Source organism: Canis lupus, chromosome 13, assembly GCF_011100685.1.
Source record: "Canis lupus familiaris isolate Mischka breed German Shepherd chromosome 13, alternate assembly UU_Cfam_GSD_1.0, whole genome shotgun sequence".
Classification (NCBI taxonomy): Eukaryota; Metazoa; Chordata; class Mammalia; order Carnivora; family Canidae; genus Canis; species Canis lupus.
The window spans coordinates 40324544-40345535 of NC_049234.1; the positions used below are offsets into that span (position 1 = coordinate 40324544).

A 20992-nucleotide genomic window follows, 5' to 3' on the forward strand; every position below is an offset into this window, starting at 1 on the left:
CCCATCACTGGGAGGTATTCAAGCAGGGGCTGCGTAACCAAAGGCTAGGCAGGCAGCGCCAGGGACTGTGTTGTACTTTATGATCGCCAGGTTTCCTCCAACCCTACAAATCCCACAAGGCTATCTTTTTAAAAAGATTTTTTAAAAAAGGAAATTACGAGGTCATCAGAGAACCACAAATGCAGTACCAATGTGCAGCCAAGCTTTAATCACTTTAGACATGGAGAAAAGCGTTACTGATTTGATGAAAATCCTTGCAGGCCAGTTAACCCTATGGACTTCAGGAGCAATGCATTCATAGGAAGATACAACCGAAATATCATTGTAAATGAGCCGGCCCTCAAAATACACGAGGGGGAAAAATACAAATAAACCACCATGAAAATTATCTGAATTATTTCAAGTTTCATTTTTAGAGCAAATAGCATTTTATGATGTAAAAATAGGTGAACACATGACAGTTTCCAACAGACTAGTTCTCATTTTATTTAAGGAAGCAGAAACAGTCAAGTAACATCATTTTGCTGCTGTATTATTCTCAGGGTGAGTCAGAGGAGTTTGACAGGCACCTGCTTCTTACTTCCATTGTGACTTTGCAAGAGAGAAATAATAATTCTCCTTTGTTTCTTAACAAGGTCTCAACCATCAGAAACACCTAGCGAGGAACCTAAAGCCTACCTGCTAATTATGACTTTGGCGGAGAAGTCAGTGCAGTGCACACAGCAACATAAACTGCCCGTAAGCAAGAGCATTTTACTCTAGAGAACACTGCTCAGGGTGAGAAAAGGGGGGATGTACATGCTCATCTGCCCACTGAAGACAAGCAGTGGCACAATCTGACATGTAAAATATCTCATGAGACCATTGAACAAGGCTAGAAAAATGGGAAATCCATAGAGGAGCACCCAAGAACTCACCACATACCAACATGACCTTAGGAAGGACGTGGCTTGGGGATGGCTTGTCTGCCATAAGCACTCTGGGCGGTATTAAAGAATCCACCAAGACTCGTTAGACAAGACAGGCTCAGAGATCTAGGAGTCACTTGCACAAAAACCAGTAAGGCATGGCTGGCTTCCTTTCGTATGTCAGGATGTGGCTAAAGAAGAAGACAGAAACCTCCGCCGAGCAGATTAAACTAGGATGTGTGAATGACAGCTGGTGGGCTGCAAAGGCACAGAAGACCCAGCACCGAGCTGGATGACATTAAAGCAATGACACCTACACATGTGTGAGATTGCCATCAGCCCTACCCAATTCACAGGTGGAACAAAAATGATGCAAGGATGGGTTGAACAGATGCTTCCAGAACCTTCTCACACCCTAAATAAAAATCACCCACTGCAGAGGGAGCCTCTTAATTCAACATGTGTGCCTCCACATGTTACCACCACTAATTAGAATCACAAAATCAGCCCTTCAGATCTGCTGGGATACCTTGGCCATTGTTGAGCGATGTGGAGAAAACTCCGTGAGATTTTAAAACCACTATTGAAACCCCAGATTCCAAAATCTGAACAGCTTGAGCTCATCCCAGTCACTCACCAGACACAGATTCAAGTAACATTTGCTTAGCACCTACTTTATAGCAAGTGCTTCCCGTTCATTTCTCCGCTCTGAAGGATGTCCCTGCAGCCTGGAACACCTCAAGAGCCAAAAGAACATGATGATGACATGAAAGTTCTCATTAACTCTGGTTACGGAGTGAAAAGTTCTACCAATAGAAATATCAACCCCAAACAGATTCAATCCGTACAGTTGCCAGAGGCCACTGTGATGGATAAGACACTACTAGTTATGTGCACCGAAACTCTAAAAAATATTCAAAGAAGATGAAAGAAGTGGAAGATGGAAATCCTGATTTTAGAATAAATGTGATATCTAAGAAAAAAACAAAAAAAAAGCACAGAAACATACATATTAGTCACATATTAGTGGATCTTCCCATTCTGTTCTTACACGCAGGGATGCTCTTAGGCCTTCATGCCAGTGTTTTCTATCTCAGGCAATGGCACCATCATTTTGGGCTCAGGGCCCAAACTTTTATTCATTCTCCACTCTGCTTTTTCTTTAATGCTCCACCATCCTCCCCGTGAAGGACGGCGGAGCATTGGATCTACCTTCAGACCATCCTCAATCTGCCCTCTTCCTGTCACCTCCCCGGCTGCCTAGCAGTCCACACCATTATCACTGCTCCCTGTTTCATCTCCTATGTCCCAGCTGAAGTCAGAATCCCTGGGGGTGGGACCCGGGCACCAGGGTGTTGAAAGCTCCTTGGGGGGGGGGGGGGGGGGAGTCCAGTGTGGCGCCAGTCTACTCTCCAGCCCACCCCCCAGGCAGGAGCTGATTTACAGGTAGGTGTTATTTACCGCCCTGCCAAAGGAAAATGGGGCCTCAGGTTGGAAGAGCCAGACGTCAGTTACCACTCCAGGCTTACTGGGAGCCCAGATGCTGCATCTCATTTTCTCTTAAGTCAACTGTTGTAAGGTAATAGCTTAAGACGCTGAGAAGAGTAGGGACAGCGCTAAGAAAGTTACAGTCTCCAATTCTGTGGTTGGGCCACCAAAACCAAACGCACTCTACTTTTTAAGTAGCTCCCTTGTCAAATAGTCTGGTACCAAATAGACTAAAAACACACGAAGTATAAGCAGTAAAGATGGCGATTCTAGTTTGAGTCCATGGAATTTTTATTTATTTTTTTAAAGATTTATTTATTTATAGAAACACAGAGAGAGAGAAAGAGAGAGAGGCAGAGACCCAGGCAGAGGGAGAAGCAGGCTCCATGCAGGGAGCCCGATGCGGGACTCGATCCCAGGACCCGGGGTCACGCCCTGGACTGAAGGTGGGTGCTCAACCGCTGGGCCACCCGGACTGCCCGAGTCCATGGAATTTTTAAAACCGGACAATTCCAGCTGAACATATGGAAAAATGTCTGATATCTTATAAAGAAAAATATTATGCAGACTAAGATCTTGGTATTCAGACTTCGTTAAAATTAAAACATGTAAGGGTGTAGTCCACCAACCATAAGGATACATTCCACAGGGGAAAGTCACTTAATACGATCAAGGAAGATGCAACTTGGCATTTGAGAAAATTGAGATTTTTTTTTTCCCCTTCTTTCCTAATTGCATTCACTAAAGAAGTCAACAAAAGGCCAATTCACGTAATGATTCTTTCACTGAACTTTAAACAAAAAGACAAGAATAAGTAGCCATCTGGGGTTAAATTGAGCCAACAATTCAGAACTTCCTCTCCCCTCCTAGGTTACACTCTGGCTTTTAAAAAAGATTTCCATCTGTAGAGGAAAAGTCACATTATCACCTTAAAAAAACCCTCAAGTCTAAATGTAGAAACAATAAGGTTAGCAGGGAACTATATATAAAAAAGAAAAAAAAAACACAAACAAAACCAATCGCACAATGGTCAGACACAAAGCACAGGCTCCAAGGCACTGTGGAGCTTGTCTGCTAAAGCTCAGAGTTTGAAATAATCACATCCCGAAGCCAGCCCTCAGCACCCATGCACGCGGCCACAGAGAAAAGCCCGTGGGCTACATTAAGTCTCGAAGATGGGTTTCACTTTAGCAACCAGAGAAAAGCAGGTAAATTAGGACTTGTGGGGAGTTTGCATTTCCTGTACATTACCCTGTCAAAGACTTCACATCATGATAGGATAAATCCAAGAATACAGAAATACTAATCCGAAGGGTTGCCCCGCTGCTTTAGCTGCGTTATCAACAATAGCTAAATTGTGGAAACAGCCCAAGTGTCCACCCACTGAAGATGCATTAGGAAGAAGTGGTACTTGTGCACAATGGAACACTATTTGGCCGTGCAAAGAATGACATCTTGCCATTTGCAACGACACGGATGGAGCTAGAGAATGTTAGGCTGAGTGAAGTAAGTCAGAGAAAGACAAATACCGTAAGATCTCACTCAGACGTGGGATTTAAGAAACAAAACCAACCAGTGAAGGGAAAAAGAAAGGGGGCAAACCAAGAAACAGACTCTTAACTCTGGAGAACACACTGGGGGTCACACCACAGGGCAGGTGGCATGGGGGATGGGTGAGTTAGGTGATGGGGATTAAGGAGGGCACTTGTCGTGCCAGGAGCTGCATGGAGGTGTTGAGTCACTGTATTTTATACCTGAAACTAATATTACATTGTATGTTTACTGATAGAAATTTAAATAAAAACATTAAAAAATATTATAAACTGGAGAAAATAATCCCCTTAACATAAAGTTGCCCCAGAGTTTCAAACTTACCAAATCATTGAGGTATTTCCTATAAATGCAAATGATTACATATGAAGGCTACAAATATAGGATGAACAAAGAGATTTAATTACGAGCGCGTACTAAAAGTACATAGGCTAGCAAAAAAGACTAGTCATGACACTGCAGAAAGGCTCAAATTCATCACGCTCCCAGAGTGGATATAACACCAGCTAAAAATAAACTAAGTGTGTTTACTCGTCTGGTTATACTGACTTAAGTGTTTGAATTTTAAAGAAAGCCTTCCAAATCTAATAATCGAGTATCAGCCCAGAAACTTTACCATTTCTGAGCAGGGAAGGCGACAGGAGCATAAGGAGACCCATGAGGTAAACTGAGCAATGTACAAAGATTCACTGAAATATCCACATGCACTTCGTTCCCGGCTGGCAACCTATACACGGCTTTACACGCTCCATTCCCCATCCTTTCTGCGGAGTAAGAAAATCCAAAGATCGACACCAGTGTCTTGCAGTGTCGCTGCCCTTCAGCGTTACCCCGGAGATACCACGTGTCCAAGTTTGGTCCCTAGGCCCAGTGGGGCAGACTGACTGCACGGGTCTGGTATAGGTCTAGGTATCAGTACCACGTAGGAGTTCCCAATTTGATCCGCTGTGCAACCCGGGCTGAGCACCCCAGAGGTACACAACGTGGCCCTAAAACCATCCACATTACCCAAGGCTCCCCCTGCCTGACCACACTGGACACGCTTTACAGGAAAGACAGCAGCCAGAATCAGTTCTCCTTCTTCATGTCGTCTCCCTGACCGTTACTCGTAACTGCGAAAATAAAGTCATAAAAGTTGAGTAAGTCCACCTGAGCACATTTATGACAACCACCTGGCATCGATGGTGGGATGGACTTAGGGTGGAGAGCCCGTATCCAAATTGGGCAAAATCTATCCACAGAGATCTATTTTACTTCTTTGGTCGGGGGTAGGCCACGGCCTGGGCTTAAAAAACCTAACACTGGAAGGGGACTGGAAGGGCTCAACCAGTCACAGACATCGGGAGGACAATCTGGTGGCAGAGCAAAGGACCCGGGACAACCGGTCGCGGACAACACCCAGAAGCAGAGCTGCAGCGGGGAGCAACACGCGGGTCCGGACAGCTGGCCAAGAGCAACGGTGGGGAGGGTGGAAGCGCGGTCCTCAGGGTGCCCGGGGCCTGGCCCGGCGTCCGCGGTGCCCCAGTGCAGAGCCCGCCGGTGCAAGCTGTGGCCGGGAGGAGCGTGTCCTCTTCGGGAGCGAGGCCGGGCCGCAGCTCAGGGGCTCCGAGGCCCTGTGACAGGCACTCGGGCCCCGGGAAGCAGCGACGGGTGACTCCCACCGCGGCCCCAGGGGGTGAGGTCATCTCCTATGGGGGGGCGCCGGGGAAGAGATGGGCCGCAGCGGCAGCAAGGGGGCCGCCCGCGCACCGGGCTGTGGGGCCCCCGGGGCCGAGGCACCGCGGCCGGCGCTGCTCGAGGTCGCTGTCCCTAAAGCACCCTCCGGCCGGCCTGGCCTCCCCGCTTGCCCGCTCCCCCGGCGAGGCCAGTCCCATGTTCTAGTAGGTCTGGCCACCACGGCGGCTGCCGGGTCCAGGCAGAGGGGGCTCCGGCCTCCTCGGGGACAGTCCCTGCCTCAACGCCCCCCGGCCAGCCCGGCCGGCCCGGCTCAGGACACGGCCATCCTCGAGGATGGCTCCCGGAAAACACCCAGCGGGGCCTCCTTCCACAACAGCGCTCCGGGCGCCAGTCGGGGTGTGAAGACCAGCAAGCCGAGCCCCACTGCCCCCTCGGCCCCGCACAGGCGACGGACAGTGGCATCCCAGGGCCCGCGGCTCAGGGCCGCTACCGAGGCGCCCGCGTCAGCCCACCGGCCGCGTGGGGACTGGCGGGGGCCAGGGCGGGAGGGCTTCTGCTTGTCAAGTCGCACTAAAAGGAGAACCTAAGAAAAAAGAAAAACAAAACCGTAGCCCCCAAACATGCCATGATGAACCTACGTGAAGCCCTGAAGTGCCAGGCAGCACCCGGTGGGCCTCGCCAGGTTCCACGAGGGCGACCGCGGCGGCGGGGAGGAAGGCCGAGGCCCCAAGGCAAGGGCAGAGCCACACGTACAGCCTTGAAATGTTACTTCGAGCCACGACTTCCATCATCAAGTTTTATCCTGAAGAACGCGTCAGCACGCGGTGGAGGGTCATCGGCCCCGCGCGGCCCGGAGCGGCAGGCACCAGCCGCAGGTGGCAGCCGACGACACAAGGCGAGACCCGGCCTGACCCAGAGGTGCTGGGGATGCAGGACCTGCGGCCGTCGGAAACGCACTGCCCCAAACTGCATGCAAGCGGTCTCATTCTGAGTTTTTATACCAGGAATCTGATAAAATAGTACTTTGGATATGTTGAAAGAAAATATATTGCTAAAATTACTTTCACCAGTTTCTGTTCATTTTTGTAATGTGGCTCCCAGAAAATTTAAAACTATCTGCGTGTCTAGCATTTGCAGCTCACATTCTGGTTCTCCTAGTATTGCCCTCAGATATCGCAATATCTGAGGCAATTTGATGTAAACTGAGTCCATGGAATCTTTAGTTACATCTAAAGAGTTAACTGGTCTAAATAGGTCTAAATTCTGGTCTATGCTCCTAACACATGAGTAATATCTCAGCTATGTTTTAAGGCTTCCTATATGTAACCTTAAAAGTAGTATGTTGGAACCAGAGTCCACAATACTTCAGCAGATAAAAATGAACCAATCTTGCTGAAAAAAAATAGTATGACCAAAATATACCCGGTCAAGTCTAATGCATTGAAAACCTCATTTAAAAATACTCTGTTGCACGACACACAATTTAAAAATTTATAAAGATGAAAATCAACTGAATAACTATTTAAAAGGGAAGAATGCAGACGGACAGTCAACGCCCAAAATCAAACACCTCACATGTGCTGACAGTAATATAGAAAGGATTCTAGCCACAGTATCTTCCTAAAATTTAAATCATCTATGAACAAATTATTAAAGTAGAAAGGATTTATTTTAAGAAAGCTCAACCCAGCACAGGAAAGAAATGGCAATAAATAGAGAAAAGAAACTAAGCTTTAAAGACTCAACATATGAGGGATGCCTGGGTGGTTCAGTGGTTGGGCATCTGCCTTCAGACCAGGGTGTGCTCCTGCGGTCCCGGGATCGAATCCTGCATCAGGCTTCCCCGCATGGAGGCTGCTTCTCCCTCTGCCTGTGTCTCTGCCTCTCTGTGTCTCCCATGAATAAATAAATAAAACCTTTTAAAAAAAATAAAGACTCAACATATGAAAGATGTCAATTCTCTCAAATTCATAAGCGTAATGTAATCGCAAGAAACATCCCAATACATTTTTAAATTAATTGAGTGATGCTTCACTGGTTCAACTAGGAAAAATAAAGATGAAAAATTAACAGAAAAAATTAGATAAAAGAGTAGTGAGAGTTGGATAGCTATGAGGATAGTTCTTAATTGCAGTAATGGCATTTGATACTAAGGGCTAAAAAAGACAGACCAAAATAGAGGTGGCGGGGGGAGGGGGGTGGCAGTAAGGGGGAGGAGAAACTGCTTCCAGAAATGACTCAACTATAGAGGTCAATTTACTATTTAAAAGAAATAACCTCAAAGCAATATGAGAAGAATATAGTGTTAAGTATATGATGATTATTTCAGGTGGATTATAATTTCAGGAGAAAATAAAACTGGATCCCTACCTCACATCTCACAGCAAAATAAACCCCGCAGAAATCGCCCACGTAACCAGGTTTAAATTGAACCCTAAAAATACTAGAAGAAAAATGTAAGTGATAAATCATCATTATCTAGAAATGAGAAATATGACACAGAAGCAGAAATTTTAATGGCAAAAAAAAAATGGAAGGTTATACATAATAAAAATTAACTTGGCTACAGAGAAGGGTCCTAGAGGGCAATGTAGGAAGACACTGAACTCACCTCCTCTGTGGACACGGTGAATCTACATCTACATATGGGAACAATTCCTCCTGAGGAACTGAGAGACTGAACAGCTTCTGCACAATAAAAGATAAACTATAGGGAGGTGGCAGGAGAGGCAGGACATGGTGACAACCAGGAACCCCTACCTCCAACACCACAACTATAGTACTGAGGGACTGTACGCAGATGCATCTGTCCTGGGACACAGAGAAGAGAGCAACTAGATCCACCCAGCACTCACTGCAGGGTCTGCTGGAACTCTGTCTAGGTAGGGGGGCTGGCAGCCACCAGCCCTGTTCATGTTTCCCCTCCATCTTGATAAGGCAGACAAGATCAGGGTCTGGGCACCCTGGCCGGCCTGCTGCCTCAGTGATATGGGCCCTTAGGTGACCCCAGCCCCAAGCCATCCCACCAAAGTGGGCCCCAATGTGGTACACGCTGGGACACCCCTGCACAGCACCCATTACGACTCTAGCCATCTTGCCAAGGACACACAAAGGGGCAAAGCGTCCCAGAACACTTGAGGCCTACACAGCTCCAGCTCCAGCTCCTCACTAGGGCACCAGCTACATGGAGCCCTGCAGGACCTTTCAACCCAACACCCACTTCAGCTCTAGTTGTGCCACTAGGGCCCTCCCTATGCAGAGTACCCGGAGACCTCCCAGCCCTGCCTTGGGCTCTAGCCATCCTGACAGGGTGCCCTCTGCTCAAAGAACCCTTAGACCAGCCTGGCCCACACCCACTTCAGCTCCAGTTATCCTACCAGAGAATCTTAAAAGAAGCAAGAGAGAGCCAACTAGGTAAAAGGGAAACCCCATTAGGCAATCGGTTTTTTTTGTTTGTTTGTTTGTTTTTGGTAGCAGAAACTTTGCAGGCCAGAAGAGAGCAGCATGATGTATTCATAATGCTAACAAGAAAAAACCTACAACCAAGAATACTCTACACGGCAAGGTTATCATTCAGAATTGAAGGAGAGATAAAGAGTTTCCCAGACTAAGCAAAGTTAAAGGTCATCACCACTAACCTGACCTTATTAGACATGTTAAAGGGACTTACTTCTTTAAGTGAAAAAGTGAAGGCCGTAATTTAAAGAAAATTATGAGAGGGAAAATATTTTGCAGGGAAAACCAAAGACACAGTAAAGGTAGTAAAACAATCACTTTTAAGGCCAGAATGAAGGTTAGAAGGCAAAAGTAGTAAACTTGATTATAACTGAAAGATTAGTTAAGGGGACTCAAAAAATTTAAAAAAGAGGTAAAATATGACAACATATATATAAAACATGGAGAGAGTAGTAAAAAAGTGAAGTTCTTTCAGAATATGTTCACATGTGAGTAACCACCAACTTAATATACTCTGCTATCTACTTTGAATGTTACATATGAACCCCATGGTAACTGAAACCGAAAACCTATAACCGATACACGCACACAAAAAGAGAAAAAGGAAGCTAAACATAACACTAAAGAAAGTCATCAACCACAAGGAGAAGACAGCAAGAGAAGAAAGGAACAGAGAAAAAACTATAAAGATAACCAGAAAACAATTAATAAAATGGCAATATGTACACACCTAACAATAATTACTTTAAGTGTAAATGGTCTATATGCTTCAATCAAAAGAAAAAGGGTGGTGGAATGGATAAAAAAAAAAAAAAAAAAAAAAGACCAACAAATACACTACATACAAAAGATTCACTTCAGGCCTAAAACACAAACAGACTAAAGGACTAAAGGGAAGGGATAGTTCATGCAATTGGAAGGAAAAAACAAAAACAAAAAACAAAAGAACAAAAAAAACAAAGCCAGGGTAGCAATACTTATGGGAGACAAGATAGACATTAAAACAAAGACTAACAAGAGACAAAGAAGGGCATACATAATGATAAAGGAAACAAACAGGAGGATATAACACTTGTAAGCATCTATGCACCCAATATAAGAACAGCTTAATACATAAAGCAAATACTGACAAGCATAAAGGGAGAGATTGACGATTATCATACAATAATCGTAGGGGAGTTTAACACCGCATTTACATCAATGGATATATCATCCAGACAGAAAATCAATAAGGAAACCACGGCTTTGAATGACACATTAAACCAGATGGACTTAACAGATAGACACAGAACATTCCATTCACAAACAGAATATACATTCTTTTCAAGTGCACGTGGAACGTTCTCCAAGACACTGAAATCAGATCAAGCATCTTTTCTGACCACAACAGCATGAAACCAGAAATCAATTACAAGAAAAAAGTTGGGGAAAAAATGCAAATGAGAGAAGGATAAATAATAGGTTACTAAATAACCAATATGTCAGTGAAGGAATCAAAGAGAAAAAAAAAAAATACACGGAGACAAATGAAAGTGAAAATGCAATAGTCCCCAAACTTTGGAAGTCAGCAAAAGCAGTTTTAAGAGGGAAGTTTAAAATGTTACATGCTTACTTCAAGAAATAAGAAAAACCTCAAATACGCAATCTAACTGTATACCTAAAGAAATCAGAAAAAACAAACAAACAAAAAAACAAATAAAACCCAAAGTTAGAAGAAAGGAAATAATAAAGATCAGAGTGAAAAATAAATGAGTTTTTCCTTATTTTTTGGGTCTCCTACTTCAATGAAACTGAGATGGTTCTTTGAAAAGATACACGAAATTGATAAATCTTTAGCCAGACTCATCAAGAGAGGACTCAAATAATATCAGAAATGAAAGAAAATAACCAACATCACAGAAATACAAATAAGAGACTACTACAAAAAGTTACATGCCAACAAATTGGACAACCTAGAAGAAATGGGGAATTCCTAAAAACATGTAATCTTCCAAAACTGAATCAGGAAGAAACAGAAAATCTGAACACACTTATTACTAATAATGAAATTGAACTGGTAATCAAAAATCTCCTGACAAACAAAAATCTAGGACCTAAAGGATTCACAGGCAAATTCTACCAAACACTTAAAGGAGAATCAACACCTATTCTCAAACTATTCCAAAAACAAACAAACAAACAAAAAATAGAAGAGAAAGAAAAGCTTCCAAATTCATTCTCCAAGGCCAGCATTACCTTTATACCCAAACCAGACAAAGACACTACAAAAAGATGAAAACTTCAGGTCCACATCTCTGATGAACATAGATGCAAATATCCTCGACAAAATGTTTGCAAGCCACATTCAACAATACATTAAAAGAATCGTTTACCGTGATCAAGTGATATTTATCTCAGGGATGCAAGAACAGCTCAATATCCATAAATCATTCAACATGATGCATCCCATTAACAAAATGAAGGAAAGGATAAAACCCATATTATCATCTCAATAGATGCAGAAAAAGCATCTGACAAAATTCAACATCCATTCGTGATAAAAACTCCTAGCAAAGTGGATTTAGAAGAAACATCATAAAAGTCATGTATGACAAATCCACAGCTAACATCTCCATAGGCAAAAGCTGAAAGCTCTTCCTCTCAGATCAGAAACAAGACAAGTATGTCCACTCTTGTCACTTTTACTCAATAGACTACTGGAAGTCCTGGTCATGGCAATCACACAAGAAAATTAAATAAAAGGCATCCAAATTGGTAAAAAGTAAAACTATTTGCAGACTATATGATACTATATACATATATATATATACACAGACATATGCATATATGTAGTATATATGCACATGCTCACACACATGCTACACACAAACACCCTAAAGACCACCAAGAAACTACTGGAATAAATGAAACGAGTAAAGTTGTAGGATTGTAGGATACAAAATACACAGAAATCTGTTGCATTTCTATACACTAATAAAGTAACAGAAAGAGAAATTAAAACAGTTCTATTTGCGATGGAGCCTCTCCCCAAATACCTAGAAATAAATGTAAGGAAGTAAAAGATCTGTACTCTGAACACTAAAATTTCGATGAAAGAAATTGAAGATGCCACATATGGAAAGATATACTATGCTTCTCAATCGGAAGAATATTTTTAAAAGGCCCATACGACTCAAAGCAATCTACATTTTCAATGCAATGCTTTGGAACCATAAAGGACTCTGAAGGCCACAGTAATCTTGAAAAGAAGAATAAAGCAGGAGGTATCACAATCCTAGACTTCAAGCCATAGTACTAAGGTATAGTAATCAAAACAGCATGGCGCCGGCACAAAAATACAGAGATCAATGGAACAGGGTGGAGAGCCTAGAAATAAGCCCACGCTTGTATGATTAATTGATCTACAACATAAGGGGCAAGAATATAAGTGGGGAAAATACAGCCTTTTCAATAAATGGTGCTGGGAAACGAGACAGGCACATGCAAAAGAATGAAACTAGACCACTTTCTTACATCAGAAGCAAAAATAAACTAAAACTAGATTTGAAACAATAAATATGTGTGAGAACTCCTTAAAGAAAATATAGGTGGTAATCTCCTGGACATCAGCCTTCGCAACTTTTTTCTAGCTATGTCTCCTGAGGCAAGAGAAGTAAAAGCAAAAATAAGCTGCTGGGAAAACACCAAAATAAAAAGATTTGCACAGCGAAGAAAGCCATCAACAAAATGAAAAGGAAACCTAGTGAATGGGAGAAGATATTTGCAAATGACATATCCGACTGGGGTTAATATCCAACATATATAAAGAACTTACACAACACCATACTAAGAAAACAAATAACCCGATTAAAAATGAGCAGAGGACCTGAATAGATATTTTTCCAAAGACGACATACAGAAGACCAAGAGATGCAATGAGAGTAGCTCAAAATCACTAATCATCAGGATAATGCAAATCAAACCACCATGCACTATCACCTGACACCTGTCAGAATGACTATTCTTGAAAAGACAAGAAGCAGCAAGGATTGGTGAGGATGTGAAGAAAAAGGAACCCTCATGAACTATTACAGAGACTGTAAATCAGTGTAGTCACTGTGGAAAACAATACGGAGGTTTCTAAAAAAAAAAAAAAAAAATTAAAAATAGAAATACCCTGTGACTCAGTAATACTACTACTGGGTACTTACCCAAAGAAAAAGAAAACACTAATTTGAAAATATGCATGCACCCCTATGTTTATTTATTTTTAATTTATTTTTAAGATTTTATTTATTCATGAGAGACAGATACAGAGAGAGAGAGAGGCAGAGACACAGGCAGAGGGAGAAGCAGGCTCCATGCAGGGAGCCCAACATGGGACTCGATCCCGGGACTCCAGGATCACGCCCTGGGCCAAAGGCAGGTGCTAAACCGCTGAGCCACCCAGGGATCCCCCACCCCTATGTTTATTGCAGCATTGTTTACAATAACCAAGATCTAGAAAGAGCCCAGGCACCCACTGATAGATTAATGGATAAAGAAGATGTGACACGTGTGCATGAGTGCACATACATACACACGCGTACACCCACACACGGGATATTACTCAGCCATAAAGAAGGATGCAAAAAATAAAATAAAATAAAAAATAAAATAATAAAATAAAATAAATAAATAAAATAAAATAAAATAAAATAAATAAGTAAAATAAAATAAAATAAATAAAATAATAAAATAAAATAAAAAATAAAATAAAATAAAATAAAATAAAATAAAATAAAATAAAATAAAAAAAGAAGGATGCGATCTTGCCATTTGAGACAATATGGATGGACCTATGGGGTATTATGCTAAGTAAAAAAGAGAGAGAGAGAAAGACAAATAACATACAATTTCACTTATATGTGGAATCTAATAAACAAATTAGAAACAAAAAACAGAAACAGACTCGCAGGTACAGAGAACAGGGGATGGGGAGGGGGAGGGGGAGAATGGGCAAAATGGGTGAAGGGGAGTGGGAGATTCAGGCTTCCAGTTATGGAATAAATAAATCACAGAGATGAAGCGCACAGCCTAGAGAATACGGTCAACTGTGTTGTAACGGAATCGTATGGAGGCAGGCGGCAGCCACGCTCACGGCCAGCAGAGCATAACGTAGAGAGAAGCTGCAACACTGCGATGCCACCTGAAACTACTGTGACACTTGCTGTGTGTCAACCATGTGTCAAAACAACTTTTTTTTAAATTAATGAGTATTATATTACATAAAATAGATGTTTTATAGGATTGAAAGTTTTAAACTCATGGGATTTTAGCGCCTGCCTTCGGCCCAGGGCATGCTCCTGGAGTCCCGGGATCGAGTCCCATATCAGGCTCCCTGCATGGGGCCTGCTTCTCCCCTGCCTGTGTTTCTGCCCCTCTGTGTGTGTGTGTGTGTCTCTCATTAATAAATAAAATCTTAAAAAAAAAAAAGAAACTGGAAATGACCTAAACACCCTAAATGTCACAGAAGAAATGCCAAGCTTTCATAAAATTAATGATCTATATATGGATTCAACAAACAGTACCGAGTGCCCCTTCTAAGTTCCAGGCTCAGTTCTAGAGGATATAAATGGTGACAATAGGTAAAAATTCTATCCTTCATGCAGTTTACTATTTGATAGCCAAGGATGAAAAAAAAAAAAAAGATAAAAAATAATGTCAAGTATGATCTCATCTCTCTTAACACACTTATTTCTCCTATCCTGGAAAATAACTGGAAAGGATATACGCTAAATATGACAGTAGTCATATTTGGGTGGCATAGTTTGGGGTGATTTTTTACTGTCTTCTTGACACCTGGTGCCGTGTGCGTTTTTTCCAACGAGCAAGTGTTACGCTTCTACGATCAAGAGAACAACACTAAGCTCTTCCATTAAAAACAAAGTTCAGAGTTATCATTCGTGTGACCAACAACCATGGAGGGCCACAGATCACTCAGTGCACACCGTCTGTTTTTGTTTTTGTAAACCACTCCCGCCGTGGTGCTTGGGCCCTAGGAGGAGGGTGTCAAGTAGGCCGGACTCAGGCATCTCTGGATCATCTTACGTCCGGATCACAAGATTCCTTTATCCCCTCAACAGCATCTGAGCTGCTACTACACCCCGGGAAACGTTCTCCGTTCTCCGTGCCAGCCACGTATCAGCAAACAAAATAGACAAAACTCCCTGCCTCTAGTTTGGGGAGCTCACAATCCACGGAGGAGCAGCTTTGGAAGCCGTGGGCTCCGGCGAGTCGTGAAGAGTGAAACGTTGCCTCTACAACATCTACGTTCTCATGAAACGCAGTGGAGACAAACGCAGGCAGCAAACATCTCACCAACTGCAGAAGTATACTCTGAGCGTGCAACCGTTCCCTCGGTCGTAAAGTAGGCCCGTGATTCAATTCCGCTTTTGAAATAATACAAATGAAAACGTGATAGGCTACAGATGAGAGAACCCTGAAACGCTCTGGTGGTGCCCCACTAGGTATCTCCACAATCACACCAAGCAGATGTGGATTGGGGATGCTCAGATCTGGATCCCGCGAGGCATCACTACCTACACCCGCGCACCCTCTCTCTCCCGATGCCGGGCCAGTTCTCAATCTCTAACCCATCCCCAGGCTTCCTTTGGGATCTCCTTCCTTCATTCCTTTGGGATCTCCTTCCTTCACTCTTTTGGGATCTCCCTCCTTCACTCCTTTGGGATCTTCCTCCTTCACACCTTTGCGTCCCATCACCCAACCAGCTGGCACGCAGCAGGCAAACAACACACGCCTGTTCAAGGGAACAAATAACCGTAGTCATCCTTCATCTTGACAAATGAAACTTCCTCCCCCAAATTTCCCTTTAACAATTCTTACAGAAACTACTTAAATGCTCCTTTTGTTACCTTTTAAGTAAATAAAACACGACATTCTATAAAATCGCAAATGTTTTAAAATTGTCATCTACGCAGACTGGTTTGGGAAAACAATGCCTAAAGCAACCAGATTTGTCAGTTAGCACATGATTTATACAACCAAATGAAATGTCTTACGTTTTAGCACGATCACATTCAGCAGAAGGAAATGCAAACTATTGGACACACACGTGTGTATGTATATACTTCCTTAGTTTTGAATATTGTAATGATTTTGTGAATCATTTAGTAAACTGTAAGCTCTAGAACATTCCTTCATTTCAAGTCCGGAGCCTTGCACAATCTGAATACCTGAAGGTGACTGGACCTGTTAGCTGCCCAGCTATTCCTCCTTTTTCCCTTTAGTGCTAAAACCCTGAGTGACAGGCCCAGCCAGAAAACTATGCTTCCAGCTTCCCTTGCAGATGGAAGCCAAAGTAAAATCAGAAGTCTTTGTGTGGCACTTCAAGGAAAATCTTTTGGTCTTTCATCTTTCTGTTGTTTTTTTTGTTTTGTTTTGTTTTGTTTTGTTTTCCCCATCCCTACCTGAAACTTTTCCACGATGGCTGGAACCCCAGCAATTATGCTATGACTTCATGGAAGATGGTGAGGCCGAAAGGCATAAAGAACACGCCGCTCCTGACTCCAGGTCCCCCCGAGCTGACCTGCACCACCTACCTCCATATTAGTTGTACAAGAGTGAGAAAATTTTGTGGAAACCACCATAACTTCAGTCCCTGTTTCTATCGCTCCTGATGTTGTATTCAGAGACCCATTTGATTTAACTGGAGGTAAAAGTGCAGAAATCCTTAAGAAAGTCTTAGCTTTCTGCTTTATTCTGTTTTGCTTTCTGGAAAATTTATCTACTATCTGGGTTTTCACTATTACCCTTGAACTCAAGATCGCCCCCTTTGATTTTGCCCACATCTAACCACTAGTTCTAAGTATCTTCAAAACACGTCCCTTTGTGTATCGCACAGTTACTGCTTCTTTTAGTATTGACCCTCCTTCTCAATTTCCTTATTTTTCTAATAGATTCTTTTTCTCCCATCCGGCTTAAGACTAAAGCAGAGTTCCTCAAGGTGCGTTTTGCCTACATCAGAACATCCTTGCGAGTTCAGGAAGCACGCAGATTCTCAGTTGTATTACAGATCTGCTGAAGAAAATCTTCATGCGTAACCCAGGAAATTGCAGTTTTAATGACATATCTGAGATCTCATAAACATTAAAATTCAAAATTACCACTTGAGAATTTCCTTTCACTTTAATCCATTTCTCTCCTGCCTTGTATTGCCGTGTCTTACGATGTGACCTTTGCGACCTCCTTTCCTACCATTCCTACGACCTCCTCCCCCATAGGATTCCTTTTACCCTCCTGCCCCTCCTGCCTCGGAGACCTCTGCTGTGACTGTTCCCTCTGCCTGGAACACTCTTTACCTGGATCTCCACAAGGCTAACTCCTTCATTTCCTCCATGTCATCTTTTCAGTGAAGGCCCACCTAAGCAACCTATTTAAATTTTTTTATTTTTATTTATGATAGTCACACAGAGAGAGAGAGAGAGAGGCAGAGACATAGGCAGAGGGAGAAGCAGGCTCCATGCACCGGGAGCCCAACGTGGGATTCGATCCCGGGTCTCCAGGATCACGCCCTGAGCCAAAGGCAGGTGCTAAACCGCTGCGCCACCCAGGGATCCCAGCAACCTATTTAAAATCACAATCCATTCTCCAACTTTACGCATCTTACCTGCTGGTTCTATTTCCCAGGGTACTTACTACGTATCGTGTGTATCTGGTCTCTTGCCTCACTACAATGTAAGTACTTCCAGGGAAGGGCTTTTCCCCTATTCTGCTCACTGATGTATCCCAAGTGCCAGGAACAGTACTTCTAGGAGGTCAACAGAGATCTGCTGAACGAGTTTGTTTTACTTAGAAATATCTTCGATTCTTCCCTTCCCGTTCGCACTGCTCCAGCTCCACTGCAAAACTACTCCTGGCCTTTGTCATTACTAGACTTTTCTTTTCTTTTCTTTTCTTTGAACAATAGAGGCTGTCTACAGTGCCATTCTGTCCAAACCACCCGACATGCTTCCAGAGTATCCCTCTAAGACACTTGTTTAGGGATGTCATTCTCCTGTGATGATTCGGCTCCTAACTGGCCCTGTTAGATAGCATGCGCGGGCATCATGCTCGAATGAGAAATAGGTTAGATAAACTCTAAGATCTTCAAATACTTGATTCTGTATCCAAAAGGCACCTTTTGGCATTTGAAATGCCCCATTATCTAGCAGGAACTTACCTATCCAAATTTATATCCTACTCCTTCCAAGTGTCCCTCCGCCCCTGGCCAATTTCCTTAAGATCTCTCAAGCCACGTTGTTGTTCACCATTTTTTTTCAATCGGTTACTCTCTACCTTCAATACCCTCCCAAGTATAGGGGAAAAAAAAAAAAAAAAGCAAACTCCTTTGGAATCCTGCTACTCAGACCTGAAGGCAGGGCCATGGAGCATTATCTGTTTGTCAGAAATGCAACAACTGCAGCCCCACCCCAGACCTACTGATTTAGGATCTGTACCTAACAAGATCCCCAGATGATTCGTGTGCACTTTAAAGTTTGGAAAGCGCTCATCTCCAATTATTCCTCAATGAAGCTTGCACTGGGCAGGCTTCACGCTCCATATCCTGACCTCCAGTGGGACCGATGTCACCCACGGCAAGCACAATGTTCTACTAATAACAGCCCCCCTTAGACTATTTATTCTTTATTTCACGTAAGTTCTTCCGCCCCAATCTGGATGTAAATAACTTGCACAGAGGACGGCCACGCGTGTGGCCCTTCTGGTTGCAGGTAACAGAAGCCCATTCAAGTCACTTGAAGGGAAAAAAAGAGCTTATTCTAACAGTACTTGGGAACAGGGACTAGAAAACTCCGGGAGGAAGGATTTCCAGGGTCGGGCTATCCCTTCTCAGCATCTGCGTGTCGGCCCCATTCTCTCCATTCAATCCTTTCTCTCTCCTATTTTTCCTCTGTTCACCGTGGTTCCTGCGTCCTCCGGTCAGCAGAATTCACATGACCCACTAGAGCTGCCGTCCTCTCCTCTACTAGCCTAGTCACCTCTGCCCCTTTCTGTTTCAATTTTCCCCCTCCATCGAGAGGCTTAACTCTTCCCACAAGAGAAACAATAACCACAAAGAATCTTTTTGAGCCAAACAACAAGGTTACAAGTGTCTGCGCCACCTATGGATTGTCTGCCCTGGAGTCATGAGTCATGAGCCCATCCCAGTCCAACTGGCTGGGCCAAAGGGCTTGCAGTTCAGCACAAGGCCCTTCAGGCAGCAGGAGCTGCCAAAGGAGAATATTCCCTAGGAAAGAAAAGTGTGGGCAGGGCGGGCAGTGAGCCACATCTCCAGCCCACAGTGTCATTATCTACGCTGTCCTCACAAAGTCCTGGGCAAAATCGGGAGCACATAATAAACTGAAACCAACCACTATGGGAGGGAAGGGTCATTCACCGAGCTCCGCTATGCCCCTGACACCGTGCTGGTCGTACAGCGAATACAAAGACGAGAATAAAAACACAGTCCTTAGTTTTCCAGGTCTCTAGACCCAAATGTGTCACTGAACTAAGCTACTTGACCTTGGGCAAGTGCCTCCACCACCTGGGCCACAGTTTCTTCAACTATCTCATGAGACCACCTTCACTCACCTCCAGGAGGGTCGTAAGATTCCACTAGACAACCCCAGAGGGAAAAAAAAAATAAAAAAATGCTTTGAGAAATACACAGAACAATCAAAAACCATACTGCAGCCTTTTAATACTAATAAAATCCTCTCACATGCCACAGGTTTTGCATTGTTTTCTGGTCCTTTCTCTTTTTTCTCATTTCCCACAATAGATGATTCATCAATGGCTGCTGTTTGGGGAAAAAAAAAAAAATCCCAATTATCACCGCTGTATGTTCATTATCTATATGGTTTACTGGGACAGCGATTAGCAATATTGACGCATTTCACTCAGAGGCATGAAACAGAAGAGACTAAATTGTGTCCTGTGTACTTTTTAAAAATAACACTATCATTTGTTCACTCTTGTGTCTAAAGCTGTAACGTCTTGTATACCTTTTTCATTACAGCACAAAAGCAAGAGGTATGTACTAAATTGCAGTGCAGGAACACAGGTCAGGTGTGATTCCTGCGTGGCCACCCACTCAGGGCATGTTCATTTAGCATCTCCTAAGCACTGTGATCCGTGAACCATACCTATTAGAACTCAAGGCCCCCATATTTTGATGCGAAGGTTCTAAGGAGGGAAAAAACAGTAAAATGGCTTGTCTCAAGCCCTGGAGTCCTAGTCTCCTGCTGTACCTTTTTTTTTTTTTTTTTTTTTTTTTCTAAAATCCACTTTACCACCTGCCTCATATGAAAGGGTGGATGGGGGGGTGGGACCAAGGTAGACCAGTTCTCAGACACAGGTGTGCCGTTCCAGCCTCTGCGGGTTCGGCTACTGCTTTATGGGACAGAAAACCAAGAACACAAAACTCTGGATTCGTACAGCCTTGGCTGTGCCCTCAGCAAAACCGGGAAAGCTTTCCGAGGGGCCCTCGGAGGAGCGGCCGGGGTGTCTCGGCCCCGAAGCCGCCGCTGCACCCGGACATCTGTTGCGCGGCGCTGACAGGTGCAGCCGTCCCACAGCTGGCGGGGAAGGCCCAGCTCCCACCTGCGGGAGGCGGGGGCGCGGCCGGTCGGGAGGGCAGCAGGTGGAGGCTGCGGGCTGCGGGAGGGAGCTGCGGAGGGTGCAGCGCGGAGCTCGCGGGGGGACCAGCGCGGGGGGGGTCCTGCGTCCCAGGGGCGGGGGGCTGCGGGGGGGTCCTGCGCCCCCGGGGGGTTGAGAGGCTGCGGGGGGTTCTGCGCCTCAAGGGACCAGCGGCTGCGGGGGGGTCCTGCGCCCCGGGGGCGGGCGGCTGCGGGGGGGGTCCTGCGCCCCCGGGGGTTGAGAGGCTGCGGGGGGGG

At 44.1% G+C, this 20992-nt stretch overlaps 1 protein-coding gene across 2 annotated transcripts in view; it reads right to left on the reverse strand.

Annotated features, from left to right (window-relative positions):
- Nucleotides 1-20992, reverse strand: part of ATP8A1 (ATPase phospholipid transporting 8A1) — a 224355-nt gene that overhangs the window by 202905 nt on the left and 458 nt on the right. Inside the window, exon 2 of one of the 2 annotated variants that reach the window (XM_038555961.1) lies at nucleotides 19819-19896. The exons of the other annotated variant lie outside the window; for it this stretch is intronic. Within the exon in view, the coding sequence (XP_038411889.1) occupies nucleotides 19819-19896 (78 nt within the window). The remainder of the gene's footprint in view (nucleotides 1-19818; nucleotides 19897-20992) is intronic. 2 annotated transcript variants of the gene reach the window in all.